Source organism: Nerophis ophidion, linkage group LG03 (assembly GCF_033978795.1).
Source record: "Nerophis ophidion isolate RoL-2023_Sa linkage group LG03, RoL_Noph_v1.0, whole genome shotgun sequence".
Classification (NCBI taxonomy): domain Eukaryota; kingdom Metazoa; phylum Chordata; class Actinopteri; order Syngnathiformes; family Syngnathidae; genus Nerophis; species Nerophis ophidion.
Window position 1 is genome coordinate 50,531,862 of NC_084613.1, and position 18,845 is coordinate 50,550,706.

At 41.0% G+C, this 18,845-nt stretch overlaps 1 protein-coding gene across 1 annotated transcript in view; it reads left to right on the top strand.

Moving 5' to 3' along the window:
- The window catches only part of cd109 (CD109 molecule), a 60,520-nt gene extending 42,723 nt beyond the window's left edge, over positions 1-17,797 (top strand). Inside the window, exons 26-32 of the mRNA XM_061893786.1 lie at positions 1,969-2,159; positions 10,228-10,377; positions 10,460-10,525; positions 11,135-11,277; positions 14,528-14,684; positions 16,410-16,512; positions 16,692-17,797. Coding sequence (XP_061749770.1) covers positions 1,969-2,159; positions 10,228-10,377; positions 10,460-10,525; positions 11,135-11,277; positions 14,528-14,684; positions 16,410-16,512; positions 16,692-16,903 — 1,022 coding nt within the window. The 3' untranslated portion in view covers positions 16,904-17,797. The remainder of the gene's footprint in view (positions 1-1,968; positions 2,160-10,227; positions 10,378-10,459; positions 10,526-11,134; positions 11,278-14,527; positions 14,685-16,409; positions 16,513-16,691) is intronic.
- Positions 17,798-18,845: the final 1,048 nt, after the last annotated feature.

Consider the following 18,845-nt stretch of genomic DNA (forward strand, 5'->3'; position numbering starts at 1 on the left):
TTAAGTGTGCAGAATAAGGCATACAATCCATTTTGTGTCTCTGTCTTCATTAATACCGTATTTCCTTGAATTGCCGCCGGGGCGCTAATTAATTCAAAACCTTGTCTCACTCCTGCGCTTACCAAAGGCATGCGATAAAAGTAAGCATGCGCTAATTATTTTAAAACATCTTCTCACTCTGGCACTTACCAAAGGCATGCAGTAAAAATTTGAGAGTGATGTAAGCTTGAACCCTAAATCCTACTGAATAGCTCTTAATCTTCTTCCCTTTGTGCGATTTCAAATTATCGGCATTTAAATCAGCCTCCTCCATTTTGAAAATGATGACAAGGGAAGTGTCACTCGTGAGGTCACGAGTTTGACCCGGCGGTAATACTAAGCATGCGCTAATTATTTTGCGAAGCGAGTTTGACCCGGCAGTAATTCAAGGCAGGCGCATACTATATGCCCTGCGGCAATTCAAGGAAATACGGTAAGCAGAATACAGTATATGCTGATCATTAAAACACCCACATTACGGAGATGGAAAATATGCAAAAATAAATATTTAGAACATACAATGTGATTTATGAACACTCATCATCGTTTTGCGAAAACTATATTACATTTTATTAAGCACGTGTCAGAAGGACGGGCTAACTGACAGTTCCACACACGGCTGCAGAATCGTTGCTCGCGCTGCACAGACAAGATGATAGATCAGAATCCTCCGCCCTACGTGTTTGTCAACATTTTGGACGGTCAAAAATAAAAAATATTGGATGCATCATCTATTCAGCAACATCATTTTATAATTTTATAACTGTTAGAGGAATTAAAGGGCTGATTAAAACACATTTAATTGATCCGTATTGATGTCTTTTAGTATTTTTAATGAGAAATTAATTTTTTCACATAGAATATATATTACTAAAATATTTATTGTATGAAAAAACTTTAAGTGCGCATTTTTTTAGCGTTTTGAGAGGAGTAAGTGCAGCTTATCTGTAATGAGTGCACGTAGGCAGTAAAAATAAAAAAATAAAAAGTGGTTTCAATGTAGATGCACTGCACGACTGCTTCTAAAATGCCCATAACGAGTGGTGCATGTCTCGGGCATGTTTAAAAAGACAGCAAAACACCGCAGGTAAGAGCATAACATGAATGTCCAGTAAAAGAGAGTGTCATTGTGGTGATATCCCGTACAGCACACATATAATCCTCATTTAAATAAGGTTCTCTGTATCACTTTAAAATTGCATGTGCAGTCCTAGTAAATTGCATGCAACACGCCCACTAATAGTACACGCTATTGTATAGATTGCACGCATTATTTAGCATGTGGTATTTGTATCTCAGTAAATCAGAACCTAAATGTTCACACTGAGCAGATCAACTTTCAAGCTTCTTGTCGTTATTGTTGTCCATCCTCTGCATTGTTGTACAAAAAATGTGACATTCACATATAGAATAGAGATCACAATCAATCACCCCACATTTACACACACACTCACGAACATGCCCCAAACTATGTGCTTTGCTCAAGGGCACCTTAAAACAATAGTACCGGAATTCTTTTTTCATTGTGGGTAGAAAATGTTGTCACATTCTTCTAATGTAAAGTTTTAAACTCGTAACCTCCTGACAAGCAGCATTATTTGCAGTTGCCATTTGAGTGTTTACTGTCAGGAGGATATCCTGATTAATTTTTACCACTGAGAAGCTTTTTTCTTTTTGCCTTATCTGTAAATGATGGTTTGGATTTTACAAACACAAACTAAAATTTGACTGCAATCAAAAGTTAGCATGGGCAACTTCATCACATTTGAGTATAATGTATTGTGCTTATGGAACATTTTAATAGATTGACTTGTCTGTTTAAAATGAGCACCCTCTAGTGCTGTAACAACCAAAACAGCAACAAGTCTTCCTTGAGCCCAAAATATGCCACTACACATACTTTTACTGTATAATAATTCTATTTCCCAGATGATGTAATGATGTGGGCATCGTCTGCTGGTTTGGACCCGTATAAGGAGCAGCCCCGCTCGTCTCAGATTGAAATGGCTTCGTATGTGATGCTGGCATATATCCAGCTGGGCAGCTTTTTGAATGGGATCCCACTGATGAAATGGTTAAGCAAGCAGAGGAACCATCTTGGTGGTTACGGGAGCACACAGGTAAACATCTGGGAAATTAAATAAACCACCTTAATTACTTATGGTGACATGAGGTCTTCATATCCTTGTTGTATTTCATCTGTTTGAAAAAACAGAAACAGTCATTTTCACTAATTATACCATTATAGTTTTCTTCCAGTTTACTGTTGTGTTTGTTTGTAGAGTGGCTAAAATATTTGCAAAATACAACCATGTAATTCAAAGGGCTTGAATCAATTGCAGCGGGACTGAAGAGATTAGAAGACGCTTCTCCTCTCATTGAAGCAGGCTTCATCAATACATGCTCAGAGACTAGAATGGACAGATTTAGTCAGAGAGGATGGTGCAGAATGCTAAGTATTTATCCTCTCAAAGTACCAACTTAGTAACCAACATTAAAATACAGTAGTGTAGTATTCCTAATTATTAATTAAAAACAAGGCTGAGGTAATTAACAAGTAGTTTTAATATGTATGGCCACTGTAACATTACAAACAGTTTGAACAGTAACACTGTGTTTGAATAATTACATAAGTGATGGAACCCGCATACCACTAGTGGCACAGTCATGTATATAGAGAGTATTGACAACTAAACAATGGCACCATATTTAGTACCTAAGATTTGTGTGGCTGTGCAACTGAGTCTGACGTTAGTTTTCCTGATGAAAAAAAATCCTAAATAATCAGACAAAATATAATTCTATATAAACTCTAGCTCATAAACTCACAATAAAAAATACTTTTTTTTCACCAAAATAGTATATATAATAAGCATTTTGGGGCAATTTTTGGCCGTTTTTTATGCACTCCACTGTATTGATGCAGCGTTTTGTGACCAGCGGCTCTCTAATACGCTTCTGCCAGGGAAATGTACATAAAAAATAAACACATTTCCTTCATTTCCCAAAATCCTCATTAGCTCTGGACCAACAATTACTGAGAACATATGACTTTTTTGTAAAGTATCTTGACTGCCACCAATGTACTGTTTGTAATTACTGTGCTATATAAGCCTGTGCTTTTACTTTTGCTTTTTTAAAATATTTATAGGTTTTGTTGTCATGAGTCATGGCTTCCTGATTTCATTATCACCATATTAACTTGAATACTGAATTTATGCTTCTTTTTACTGCAATATTTATTATTGGTAGTTCAGTTAGGATCATTGGTGACACAGACATGCAGAAAAGGTGCAATTTTGAAGCAAACTTTTGTCAGGCATGGTGTATTCACGTATGCAATTGCTTCTCATATTTTTTGCGAGTGCCACATCTCAATGCCGCACAACAGGGCATGTTAACATGGGAAACATTTGGCAAACACTCTTCAATTAAAATAAATATATAATGAGGAAATGCAGTGCCGCTTAGCTGCAGCTTCAAACCAAAAACAAGCCCTGCTCAGTGGCCTTGTGGTTAGAGTGTCCGCCCTGAGATCTGTAGGTTCTGATTTAAAACCCCGGCCGAGTCATACCAAAGACTATCGAAATGGGACCCATTACCTCCCTGCTTGGCACACAGCATCAAGGTTTGGACCTGGGGGTTACTGCCCCCTCACCACTCTGGGGGTAGAACAAGGGGATGGGTCAAACGCAGAGAATAATTTCACCACACCTAGTGTGTGTGTGACTATCAGTGGTATTTTAACTTTTGACTTTAAACCGGTACACAACATGGTGCCCTTTAGTCACGTGAGTGCCTTTTGACTAATCATTGAGGAGATTGCTTGAAACCAAAGCCTGCAAATAATATGTGTCAATAGAATACTTCATTTTTTTTCTTACCTAATGTATTCATTTTGACAGAAAAAAAATACATGTACTGCATGCAATTGCAGAAACTTTATTATTATCCAATAATGCAACAAATACTATATTATCCATCCATCCATTTTCTACTGGTTGTCCCTTTATTATCATACATTCAAAATGTTTGTTGAAATTAAAACGCTTGACTTATGATTTCAAAGCAAGGTATCCATCAAATTGCCATCCATCAATCCATCCATCCATTTTCTACCGCTTGTAGTCGCGGGGGTGGCTGGAGCTTATCCTACCTGGATTCGGGCAGAAAGGAGGGTCCACCCAGGATAAGTCGGTATCTCATCGCAGGGCTAACACAGATGACAGAAAACATTCACAGGTGGAAGGAAGACAGAGTACCCGGCGGGAACCCACGCAGTCCTGGGAGAAAATGCAAACTCCACATAGAAAAACACCGAGCTTGGGGATTGAACCCAGGACCTTCGTATTGTGAGGCACAAGCACGAACCTCTGTCACACTGTGCTGCACCATTAAATTGTACACTGTAAAAACAACTTTGGATGTTTTCGGTAAAACACTGGCAGCTTAGTTTTTTTTAATTTTTATTTTAAAACTGGTACCGTGTTTCCATTTGCAATAACATGCAGTAAATTTCTGGCGACTGAGCTGCCATTTGTTACCCTAACAGACGTAGATACATAGACCGGGTGTCCTGCGGGACTAGCATTCAGTAGACAGTTTCTCTCTCAAGAATCGTGAGTGAGGATCTCATAAAATGCAGAGACGGAAACCAGGGAAAAGTCAATATTTCTCAAATGTTGATGTAAAAAAAAAGGCAACAAAAAGCGATGGTGGCAAAAAAGGAGCACACCATGAATAAACATAAGCAAATACCAAAACAACGTGTGTCTGGCAAGCTCAACACTGGTCAGACCTGGCTTGATAAAGGCAACACGAAGAGTGGTGGAGAAAGCCGTGTAGATCATGGACGCCTGGGTTACACATGTGAAGTGCTAGTGTCAGCCAGCTGTCGCCTCTCAGCCTAAATAGCCTGAGACTAATTGGGATCAGGTGTGGCCAGTCTCCTGGATCCAGTGCCACGCCGAACTGCAGGAGAGAGACACAAATAAATTTGAGGAGAAGAGAACCACAACAGCAGGGACAGAATGTAACCATACCCCTCCGCCCCCTTTAACGCCCGCCCCCTTGGCGGTTTACCTGACCTGTTTGGAAAACGCTGGTAAAAATCTAAAAGGAGCGATGGGTCGATATGAAAGTTTCTCGGGACCGTACCGTTCTCAGTCAACCAGGTACTGGAAACCTTTGCCCCTTCTCCTCACATCCAAGATGGCTTTAACCGTAAATGCAGGGTGTCTGTCGACCAGTCGGGGAGGAGGAAGCACCTTCGGAGGGCAGAGCGGGCTGGAGGTAACTGGCTTGAGGCTGGAGACATAAAAGACAGGGTTGCATTTGAGGGAATTGTTAGGGCAAACATTAACTGCAGCACGGTTGATTATCTTGATAATAGGGAAAGGTCTGACAAATATAGGAGCTAGTTTTAGCGAGTCTACCGCAATGGGTAGCTCATGGGAAGAGAACCACAGTTTTTGTCCCACCTGCTAAAGTGGTGCAGGAGAGCGACGGCGGTTTGCGTGCCGTTGGTTCCGCTCTAATGTCCTCATCAGTCCAGCCCTTGTGTTGCATTAAGCCAGGCGTGCCCGACGCAGGTGAGCTGACAACGGAGGCACATTGGCTTCCGAGTCCAGTGAGAGAAAAACTGGAGCTTGGTATCCATAGGCCGAATGGAATGGCGATAGATATGTGCTGTGGCAGAGAGGATGAGGGAGTTGTGTAGATGGCAGACACATCAGATGGCTGCCTCCAAGCCCTGGCTGGTCCGTTCTGTCTGGCCATTGCTCCGAGGATGGTAGCCGGAGGACAAGCAGGGGAACGCGCCAAGAGTTCTGCGGAATGCTCCCCACACAGCAGATGAAAACTGTCGGACACCACCTACGTGGAAATATCGTGGTGCCGAAACACATGGGGCACCATCATTTGGCCTGTCCCTTGCGCCGATGGCAACTTGGGAGAGCCACGAAATAAGCCATTTTAGAAAAACGGTCCAATTTTCAATATTATTGTACCTTAGTATAGTGTCCCTACCAATAGAGGTGAGGCAGGCCAGTGAAGAAGTCCCAATTTGGGACCAGGGTTGGGAAGGGATAGGTAGCACATGAAGTCCAGAGGGGACTTGATGAGAGGCCTTGTTCCAGGCGCAGATTGTGCATGCTGCAACAAAGATCTTAGTGTCAGTTTGGAGCGTAGGCATCCAGAAGCATTGGGAGAGGAGAATAATTGTGTAATTCATGCTCGGGTGACAGGCAATCTAAGAGTCATGTGCTCATCCAAGCACATCGGAGCGCAGTCTCGGAATGACAAACAGGCATCCAGACAAGGAGCCGCCCAGGGATGGCGTAGACTTGAGGGCCTCTGTGACCTGACTCCCGATGTCCAACTGAAGAGCTCCAAGGAAAAGGAACGTAGAGACAGCAAGTCAGGGTTCACATTTTGGGACCCAGGTCCGAAAGTGATAACAAAGTCAAAAAATATGAGAAAAAGCGCCCACCTAGCTTTCTCGGGGTTAAGTCTGAGCGGTACGCAGGTACGCCAGTTTCCTATGGTCTGTGTAGACAATGAGTGGATGCTTTTCCCGCTGTAGCCAGTGCCTCCATTCCTGGAGATTCAGTTTGACAGGCAGAACTTCCCTGTTGCCAATATCATAATTCCGTTCAGCAGAGTACCATGAATTGATTAACGTGGACCCCGACTTAAACAAGTTGAAAAACTTATTTGGTGTTACCATTTAGTGGTCAATTGTACGGAATATGTACTGTACTGTGCAATCTACTAATAAAAGTATCAATCAATCAATCAATCAAGAGGTCAAGCAACGAGAGAAGAAGGCGCAGGATGCAGCTTCTGGTCGATGGTAGAGCACTGGGAAAGCATGAATATTGAAAGTGTCCACCTCGGGGACAAATTGCAGAGATGAGTGACTGTACACAAGTACAGGAGCTGAGGTAAACAGCTGCTTAAATATACCAAAGGTGGCACTAGCCTCCGGTGTCCAGCCAAACAGGATTTTAGTGAATGTTAGCTCAGTCAGGAGTTGTGCTATTCAACTAAAATTCCGTATAAAGCAGTGGTAAAAACTGGCAAACCCTAAAAACATCTGAAGGTGCTTTCTAGATTTAGGAGTGGACCAGTCAACCACAGCCTGGATTTTGGCTGGATTGGGACTAAGCTGACCCTTCCCCACAACACACCCCAGAAAGGGTATTGGCATGGCATGGAATGAGCATGAGCTTCACGGTGGAAGAGGGGTTAGTGTGTCTGCCTCACGATACAAAGGTCCTGCAATCCTGGGTTCAAATCCAGGCTCGGGATCTTTCTGTGTGGAGTTTGCATGTTCTCCCCGTGAATGCGTGGGTTCCTTCCGGGTACTCCGGCTTCCTCCCACCTCCAAAGACATGCACCTGGGGATAGGTTGATTGGCAACACTAAATTGGCCCTAGTGTGTGAATGTGAGTGTGAATGTTGTCTGTCTATCTGTGTTGGCCCTGCGATGAGGTGGCGACTTGTCCAGGGTGTACCCCGCCTTCCGCCCGATTGTAGCTGAGATCGGCGCCAGCGCCCCCCGCAACCCCAAAAGGGAATAAGCGATAGAAAATGGATGGATGGATGGAATGAGCATCGTTATGCTTGAATAAATAACTTGTTCTGATAGTCGTTGAAGTACTAACCGGACATGATGGACATGTGTCTTGAGAGAAAGGGAAAAAATCAAAATGTCATTGAGGTACACAAAAATGAATCAACCAGACATATCCCGACAAATGTTGTTGAAAAAGTCTTGGAAAAAAGCGGGGTGCGTTCGCCAAGGCAAAAGGCTTTACCAAATACTCAAAGTGTCCGAGGGGTGTATTATAAGCCGTCTTCCACTTATCCCCCTCAGAAATGTGATAATCATTACATAGGTCAAGCCTAGTGAAATATTTGGCGGTTTGAAGGAGTAAATGTGACAATCATTGGTACTTCAACATTAACTTTAAATGCTGAATCTTGAAGGGGAAGAGGATGTTTGTTTTTAATGGAGATTTGGTTGAGTGCACGGTAATCAAAAAATGGGTGTTTTCATTCAATCAGTTATTGTTATTCTCATGGCATTCAACTGATCAGTTGTTTTAGAAGACGTTTAGCCTCTCATCTGAATAGTTTTCATCAGTTCGTTCTTATAGACTTAGCTTGGACAGATGTAGTCTGAGCATTTGGTGCCAAGGTTCTAACTATTTGTCCTCTATCATGAGGAACAATGCGTTGCTGCCATTAAATTCTAAGTTAATGATTATGTGCAAAAAAAAAAAATTCTCAGTTCGAACATTAAATATCTTGCGATGAGCTGGCGACTTGCCCAGGGTGTACACCGCCTTACGCCCAAATGTAGCTAAAATAGGCTGCAGCACCCCACACGACCCCGCAAGGGACAAGCGGTAGAAAATGGATGGATGGGACGGCGTGACGCAGTGGGAGTGGCCGTGCGCAACCCAAGGGTCCCTGGTTCAATCCCACCTAGTACCAACCTCGTCACGTCCGTTGTGTCCTGAGCAAGACACTTCACCCTTGCTCCTGATGGGTGCAGGTTAGCGCCTTGCATGGCAGCTCCCTCCATCAGTGTGTGAATGGGTAAATGTGGAAGTAGTGTCAAAGCGCTTTGAGTACCTTGAAGGTAGAAAAGCGCTATACAAGTACAACCCATTTATGGAAGTAGTAACAGGCACATTCATGATAACATTTATTATTAGTGTCTTTTTGGGTGTATTGATTTCACAGAGCGCATAGCAACGCTCACTATCTCCATCAACAGCTACTACCACTGGTCATGGCAGACTATTTAGTGATAATCTTATCTTTATTAAGCCTAAATATATGTATCTAGTAGATGATGGTCCACCATCTATTAGATGGTGGACCATCTAGTATTCCATTCCACTGGAATACTAAGCATTATTTAGCAGTTGTGCTAAATGCTAAACAAGAAATACAAAATACGAACATAATAGAACAAGTCACTTAAAATGTCCGTTTTCACTGTGATGCTGACTGGGATGTTTATATATTTCAACACGCAACTTGTACGCCCTTTTAGATGATGAATTCAGCATACACATCACTCCTCAGGTGTAAAATGCTGGGGTGAAACAAGATCCTTGCCATGTCTTCCTAACTAGCGATGACATCGGTTTTTAAGTTAAACTTCAAAGTTGACCAACATCTCGGCTTATGAAGTGCGAGGCATGATTTATGTATAATGTAGAATTTCACACAAATAAGTACTGGGCTTACACCTTTGTGAGTAAGGCACCGTTTTAGTTCTCACAACAACAATGTTGCTTATACTTGACTGACATTCAATTCTTAGCATGTAGATGAAGTACTGTTGGTTTTTTTTAGATGTTTTTGGGGGGGGGGCTCTATAGGCGGAATAACTGAATCCCATTAGGCTACATTGTAAGCCGCCTTGTACTAGCAGGTTTTTATGATTTCCACTGCACCAAAAAGAGAGAGAATTGTGTTCTTGTCTCACATAGGGATTATAAATGATAGGCAAAAAAAGTGCAGTCCCTCTTTGAATTGCATTTTTTTTTTATTTTAGTCCGGCTTCACGGTGGCAAAGGGGTTAGTGCGTTTGCCCCACAATACGAAGGTCCTGCAGTCCTGGGTTCAATCCCAGGCTCGGGATCTTTCTGCGTGGAGTTTGCATGTTCTCCCCGTGAATGTGTGGGTTCCCTCCGGGTACTTCCTCAAAGACATGCACCTGGGGATAGGTTGATTGGCAACACTAAATTGGCCCTAGTGTGTGAATGTTGTCTATCTGTGTTTGCCCTGTGATGAGGAGGTGACTTGTCCAGGATGTGCGCTTCCTTCCGCCCATGTGCAGCTGAGATAGGCTCCAGCATCCCCTATATTCATCAATCCATCCACTTTCTACCGCTTGTCCCTTTTTTGGGTCGCGGGGGTGCTGGAGCCTGCAACTCAGTATTCTTCTTCCTCCAAACACGACGAGTTGAGTTTATACCAAAAACTTCTATTTTGGTTTCATCTGATCACATGACATTCTCCCAATCCTCTGCTGTATCATCATTTTTGGGCCTGTTGAATTTCATCACATTACTTTTCTGGATAATATTATTTGAGAAAACCAACTGATTTGTATTGCATACATTATGTGCATTACCAATAGTCTGGATCTTTTTTCCACAATAGGGTACTGTCATTGCGCTGCAGGCTCTAGCTAAGTATGCTGCATTTAGTGGAGCCAACGCCATCGACTTGCGTCTTCATATCTCCAATCATGCCTCTTCATTTATGTTCCCCATCAACTCCACCACATATCTAACATATCAGCAGCAAGAGGTAAGGAATAAATGAACATTTTGTTTGTAGAAGCATACAGTATATTGCAGAGGCATCGTTAACTTGACTTCCTACTTTTCAGATCAATGCTGAACAGGATATTCACCTCAATGTGAACATTGAAGGAAGAGGATTTGCCATATTCCAGGTTTCTTTTCTAAACCTCATGTCCGTTAACAATAACCACTGTCAATAACATTGAAAATTTGAAGAAACAACCATTCCCCTCTAAATTGTTGGAATGTTTCCATCAAATTGAACTCTCCATAAACTATGGTTTTAATAGCCGGAACATGACCAGAGTCACTTGAAAGCTGCAGCTGTGCGTGAGCTAATGCGCAATACATTGTAAATACCAAAAGAAAACACAGCTAAATGCAAATGTAGCGGGATGGTCTCCTGCCGATTAACATCTGGAACACATAGTGTAGGTTAGAATATTGTTTGCATTAGTGTCTCTGCAATATACTACTCACAAGATTTTGGTTAGGGCTTAATTTCTTCATTCTGTTCAATTTAAACGCAATGGTTCACCATCCACTTCCTCCTGTCTGTAATTCAGGATATCTATGTTGAATATGTAATTGCAATATGCAACAAATCACTTTGGTTTTTTTTTGTATTGCAACGACCACTATCGTTTTTGTGGTGTATTTGTGTCCTTTAAACATTGGCATTAATATCAGCCAGTACAGTAAAGCGTAACATCATAGAATGTAATATTTAATGTCTTAAACTCTTCCATAAATCCCTCCAGACGAATGTCTTTTACAACCTGGAGAGCAAAGCGTTTTCACAGACACGCTTCTTGCATGCCAGAGACGAGGAGGCTTTTGAATTAAACCTGGATGTCAATGATGAGAAAGACTATCATCACTTGTTGTTATCTGCGTGTGTCAGGTAAGAGGTTTTATATTTAATTGTGTCATAAATGAAGATGTTCATTGTTTTTACAATGATGGATGACATTTAAATTATTTTACCAATATAATGTCTCGGCTTATCGTCGCCAAAACAACGGTTTGGGAAACAAATATTACACTACAGATGTAATTTGTTAAATTTACCATCATAATTACTTATGTATTTTTATGATCAGTAATGCACAAATGTATAGTTTTACTTAACATAATACACACACAGAGATGCAAGTGGTACCGCCGTGGTTGAAACGTCTCTTCAATATTTAGTGGAAGTTGGGAAGAGCAACAATCTATTGCAGTGGCGTGTTGTGCATTTCACACCGAGGCCTTCAATGATGTTCTGTGTAAACCAGCTTTAATGAATACCACACGATACCATAATTAATGTCACCACATAACCAATATTTAAGAAATACTACACAGAAACACACTTGCACACTACTGGGCATTGATTCACCCCAAAAGTGTACAAAACAGGTTGATTTCCGGCCCATTTAAAAATTATTCAAATCGAATGGCCTTACAAGTATATATTTGTAAACTAATCAATGTTTTGCCCTTTTTCAGCCATCATGTGTTAAAAAGCAAGTCTATATAAAATTTCTCTGCTAGCCAAGTTACATGCGGTTCTGCACTCATCTCCGCATTTTTTTATTCGGAAGTGCTCCGGCAGATTACATTCAGCGCTGACAACAAACTAGTTGAATTCTGTTTGGATTAAAGCTCTAACGTAAAAAACTCAACACTGGAGTCCTAATATGACATGAAAAGAATATGATGAATACTTTTATATATGTAAGGAAAGTAAATCAAAAATAAAGTTAACTTTAATCAATTTATAATCATGATTTATTTTAGGCTGGCAGAGAAGGCCTTGCTGCTCCTGACAGCCCCCCACTGCTCTATTGTCAGACTGCGGTGGTGGCCGCCCTTTTCAAAAAGGGTGACCGACAGAGGGTGTCTTCCAACTACAGGGGGATCATCTACCTCAGCATCCTTTAGAAGTCTATTCCCAAATAAGTGCAATGTGTTTTTTGCCCTGGTTGTGGAACACTAAACTTTCAAGGGTACTTACTGTCAGGTGCATGGGAGCTTGCCCAACTGGCCCTCATGTGCTTCGTGAAGTTTGAATAGGTTTTTTAGCATCTTTGACTGTATTTCAGTTATTGAAATTAACTGGAATAACTTTTATAGAAGTGGTTTTAAAAAAACTACAAAAACAGTTATCTCGCTTTAGTCGATAAAAATATCCTCTAAATTTATTTGACTAAAACTAAACTAAATCTAATTAAATTTAGATTACTGAAACATGACGGAACTAAAATAAATTGCTGTCAAAAGACTATAACTAAAACTAATTCAAAAACTGTTGTCAAAATGAGCACTGGTAAACATGGTGACTCTAAATGCAGAGGCAGATGAAAGAAGTAAAGACACGGAAGAACAACTGATATCCACAGAAATGAGATCCGGACCTGTGCATGAGGAAATGTTCTGTATCCGGATCTATGGCAAACACTTTATCGGTTGATCTACATTCCTATCCTCACCTATGGTCACAAGAGCTACATACTCATCGAAAGAAAAACATTGTGGAGCAGACGAGACGAGTTCCCTCTGTCGGGTGGCTTTACTCACCCTAAGACAGGGGTCGGCAAACCGCTGCTCCGGAGACGCATGAGGCTCTTTGGCCACTCTGATGTGGCTCAGTTGCATAATCGCCGACCCCCCGATTATTCCGGGAGGTTTCCGCATTTTGGTGCGTTTCCCGGACATCACCCGGGGCTAGTACTGTAGTCTACGATTTTCACTCGGACAACAATATTGAGGGCGTGCCGTGTTGGCTTTACTTTTAACGTCCTCTGCGACATGTCATCACGCCCGATTTTACACAATGCTATCTGCGCGCTGGCCGGACGCATGCATTTCGCTGCTTCTGTCATCACACGAACAAGACTGCAATGCATACTTACTCAACAGCCACACAGGTTACACTGAAGGTTGTGATATAAACAACTTTAACACTCCTACTAATATGCGCCACACTGTGAACCCACATCAAACAAGAATGACAAACACATTTCGGGAGAACATCCTCACATTAACACAACATAAACAGAGCAGAACAAATACCCACAATCCCATGCATCCATGACTCTTCCTGGCTATATTATACACCCCCGCCCCCCCAAACCCCCCACCTCAACCGAAGCACGGAGGGCGGGTGGGGGGTGTATAATATAGCCTGTGAGGATGTTCTCCCAAAGGTGTTTGTCATTCTTGTTTGGTGTGGGTTCTCAGTGTGGCGCATATTATTAAGAGTGTTAAAGTTGTTTATATCACAACCTTCAGTGTAACTTGTATGGCTGTTGAACAACTATGCCTTGCAGTCGAGTATGTTTATCTGCGCAAGCCACATATATCATGTTACTGGGCTGGCAAGCCGTTTGTACACGTTGTAGAAGGTGTCTAAGGCAGTGGCTTCATATCTCGCCCTTAATTTTGTTATCTGGGTGACCATCAGCAGATAATTGCGAGAACAGTTGCTTTGAAAATTCAGGAGGGTTGATATGCGTAATGCTGTCAAGCGGCATTCAAATAAAAGTCGCGGGCCGCACTAACATTACATTTTCTTATCAAGGTGCGGGCCGCGTGTCTAAGACCCCTGGTATACACATAGCACAAAGCAAAAAAAAAAAAACTATGCTGTGTTATTTCAGTTTAAATTTCAAAAGAGTTTTGTGGCTCCCATTGTCTACTTTATTTTGTGAAACGGGTCAAAATGACTCTTTGAGTGGTAAAGGTTGCCGACCCCTGCCCTAAGAGATAGGGTGAGAAACTCCGCAACCCAGAAGGAGCTTAGAGTAGACCCACTGATCCCATCCATTGAGAGGAGGAGGTGAGGTGGCATGGGACCCAGTCCGACTCCCTGGTTAGGTGTCCTAGGCATGCACAGCTGAGAGGAAGCCCAATGGTAGACCAAGAACATGTTGCAAATATTGACCTGGGAAAACCTTGGTCTCCTCCTGGTGGAAACTGGAAGGGATGGTTTATACCCCAGATTGATCTGTAGTTAATCACAGAGCACAATTATTCACACGCTCTGTACAGTCACACCTTTAGAGTCTCTGTGATCACTTCACATGGAGTACAGCCTAGTTTATTTGAATTTTCTTTTTCAGATACTTTGTATTTCCTACTTAATATTTTCAATGTTTCTTGTCCAGATTAAAGAACAGTCAGGTCATAACCCAAACTGGCATTGTTATACTGGATGTAGGGATGCTCAGTGGCTTCACTCTTCACCCTGAGCCCGTTGCTCCAGCGCATCTGATCAGAAAGGTGGAGAACCTGCCTCAGAATGTCTACCTCTACCTGCATTCTGTGAGTCCTAATCAACTTGAATTGAGATTAGTTTCCTCCAAACATGTTTGACAAAATAACATTAAGGAACACTAACATTCGACATGCACTGAAAATGAGTAGGAAGATGCTAAGTTTATTAAATCCTACTCCTTTTCCGTTTTGTGATCAACCGTTCTTTTTTACGTGTTTCGCATGCTCACATCAAAAATGTGTCTGCCATTTTTTTTAAAAGAACAAAATATACACAAAGAATGTATAATCAATCCGTGGATCACTTATTTAATCATGAATGAATTAAAACAGGATGTATAGTAAATAATCAACGAAATAAATGTTGCATGAATACATCCGTCCATTTTATACCGCTTGTTCCTCTGGGGTTTGCGGGGGGTGCTGGAGCCTATCCCAGCTGCATTCGAGCGGGAGGCGGGTGCATGAATACATATTGAGATAAATAATAACAGACACAATGAGGTTCCAGCAGTCTGCTTCCTCCTTTTGTCTTGTAAAAAGCCACATGTTACACAAACTGGTTCATATTAAGACACTGTTTCAGTTCCTTACTCGTCTCTTACTGTAAATAATTTCACTGAGAATGTTGATATGCAAAAAGTTTTTAATGAAATACAGGCATATGTTTTAGATAACATTTTTCATTTGTATTTCTGTCTTGCTGAAAAACAAATGGTTGTACAATATCAGTGACATGTTGTTTGCTTTGTGCATTTTTTTAACGTTTACTATTTTTGATTTTAGGGTTTTGTATTATCTTAAAAGCCCTTTTTGCAATCTGGTTTTTGACTGTAGTGTGCTTTCATAGCAATAATTTAAAGTGAAGAGTTAAGAATGTGGACGCATTTTTAGTCCAAATCGTGTTTAATCTTCAATTATGATACCTAGAAATTATTTTTTATTTACCTGGTCAATGCATACACTAGCTACACTATTCTGTTTATTTTTTACTTTTTCCTAAATTTTAGCTTAAGCTTCTGAATAAAACTTGGTTGTGTCATTTGCGAGTAATTATAACTTTAAGTATTTTAGGATATAACCAGTTATTCTATATCAAACAACTTTGGTCCAGGTATTGACCATAGGGGTATGTCACAAACTATTCCCATAGTGAGCCATACATAATGTTCCAATTTGGTATGTAGGGTTTCACGCAATTCAAAGCATTTCCTCGTTTCAGTACTGTTGTAATTTATATAAATATATTATTCTACATCTTTTTCATGAGGGCTGTCTTTCTTAAGGCACACTTTCATAATTTAAAACAGTGATTCTCCATCTTGCAGTAGGCCAAATATTTACTTCATTAAATATTCAAACACAGTGTTACTGTTCAAACTGCATGTAATGTTCTAGTTGCCAAAATATTAAATATACTTGGTAAATAAAATATCTGCCTTGTTTTAATGAATACTCATGCATACTACACTTTATTTTAATGTTAGTTATTATGGTGGTACTTGGAGAAAGGTTTGAGAACCACTGATGTAAAGCAATCCAACTCAAGCACTGTGCCAGAAATTATGTATATGCTTATTATTAGTGGAATGCATCACACTGAAGAATAGTTCAAATATTTTGAAACTCTCTTAAACAAGAGCTAAGTAACAACACCATGCAGCTAATGTCTTTATTATTATTTAAAGGAGCATTGTTGTCCACACAATAGCTGATATTTATTAGACTAACGTACATGCATGTAATTGACCATTTATTACATTATGCTTGCAGCTCAAAAAATCAGAGGTTTGTATCCAAATTCCACTCATCAGAGTGTTCAAAGTGGCTCACATCCAGGATGCTCTGGTGCAAGTTTATGACTATTATGAACCCAGTAAGTACCGCTACATACTAAACATAAACACAAATGAGCACCACAATCCTTAAGATGTTGGTTGCAATCACTCACAGTGCATGTGATGGAATAATGTAAAGTTGAACATACTGCAATCACATATATCATCGGGTTGTCATTTGGATGTCATAATAACATCATTTGCTCTTGCTTTACAGCGAGGAGAGCAGAAACAACATATAATTCTGATGCGCTCCGCCACCTGGACTCGTGTGCCTTCTGTGGTGAGGACTGTCATCTGTGTAAGACGGGAATTCCTATTGTGGTGCCCCCAAATTTTTCAGCACACTCAATAAGAAGCACCACCTACAGCGTTTGTTGCCTTCTATTTGGAATGATTACAGGCTACTTTTTCATTATAGTAGTATAGTGACATTATAGTCTAATTTGATCTCCCTATTCGATTGTATGTGTAATTAAGACATACTACACAACAATTGCATTCTTAATGCATTCAAGTGTTGTAATGTAGTCTGTATGTCACCCCCACCGCAAGAAATTATTGTGTAAAAAAAATAAATGATGTTATCTACAGAAAGCAAATACAATAAATTGTTATTAAATTAGTCCGATATGTTTAGTTATGAATCCATCCATTTTCTACCGCTTATTCCCTTTTTGGGGCCGCGGGGGGCCCCGGCGCTTATCTCAGCTACAATCGGGCGGAAGGCGGGGTACACCCTGGACAAGTCGCCACCTCATCGCAGGGCCAACACAGATAGACAGACACATTTCACACTCACATTCACACACTAGGGCCAATTTTAGTGTTGCCAATCAACCTATCCCCAGGTGCATGTCTTTGGAAGTGGGAGGAAGCCGGAGTACCCGGAGGGAACCCATGCATTCACGGGGAGAACATGCAAACTCCACACAGAAAGATTCCGAGCCTGGATTTGAACCCAGGACTTCAGGAACTTCGTATTGTGAGGCAGACGCACTAACCCCTCTGCCACCGTGAAGCCTAGTTATGAATCGTCAACCATAATTCTTTGCCACATTATGTAACTGTGGACCTGCAGATAGAAGCATAGCAAACACATCCTTGTGAATAATTAAAGAGTAATCAAGCATCTCCATAACTGAGTCCGAAAATGTTGCTTTCAATCAAAAGTCTTGTGACACACATCACAGCATGATTGCATGCATGTGTTCAGTCATGAAAGCAGTGTTAATATACTTACATCTTACATAAAGTTTACCTGTATTTTATCAATAAACATATAGTTGCACACAGCAAAAACACATCGCACAAAAAAGATTAAGTAGCAAAGACGAAATATGTAATGATAACCATAAAACTATGAATAGGATTTACAGAACCAGCATCTGGTTGCTCACTGCAATATAATAAATACTATTTAAATACAAACTAGTGATGGGGAGCATACAATTAATAAATAAATACTTGTCATAATGGGGGGGGTAGCAGCTTGCTGCGGGGTCGTTCTCCCAAGAAAGCAGACGGACTACTTGGGACATGGCGTGCAGGTATAAACATGATTTAATTCTAACTCGAAAGAGGGTACAAAAAAAAGGCGCTCTCAGGAGGTACAAAAACTTGACTATGAAAACAAAACTAGCTCTTTAACGTAAAAGGCCTACTGAAACCCACTACTACCGACCACGCAGTCTGATAGCTTATATATCAATGATGAAACATTAACATTGCAACACATGCCAATACGGCCTTTTTAGTTTACTAAATTGCAATTTTAAATTTCCCGCTAAGTGTCCTGTTGAAAATGTTGCGGTATGATGACGCGTGCGTTTGACGTCACCGGTTGTAGCGGACTTTTTTTTCCAGCCCGATCCAAGCTATAAGTAGCCTGATTTAATCGCCTAATTACACAGTATTCTGGACATCTGTGTTGCTGAATCTTTTGCAATTTGTTCAATTAATAATGGAGTACTCAAAGTAGAGAGATGGAGGTGGGAAGCGGTGTATTGCAGCTGCCTTTAGCATCACAAACACAGCCGGTGTGTCCTTATTTAAAATTCCCGAAGGTGAAGCTTTACTATGGAACAGAGCGGTCAAGCGAACATGGTTCCCGACCACATGTCAACCGGCAGGTTTTGGTGACAAAATTGTGGTAATAAGTCGGCTCTTGCCGTAGTTATGAGCGAAGCTTGCGTCCTCATGCAGCTGCATGGCTTCCCTCAGAGACACTGGCGGTCACCACACCCGTGGCCACACCCCTCCGACTTTCAGGTACCATATAATCTAACTAAAACACTAGTAACACAATAAGCAGATAAGGGATTTTCCAGAATTATCCTAGTAAATGTGTCTAGTAACATCTGAATCGCTC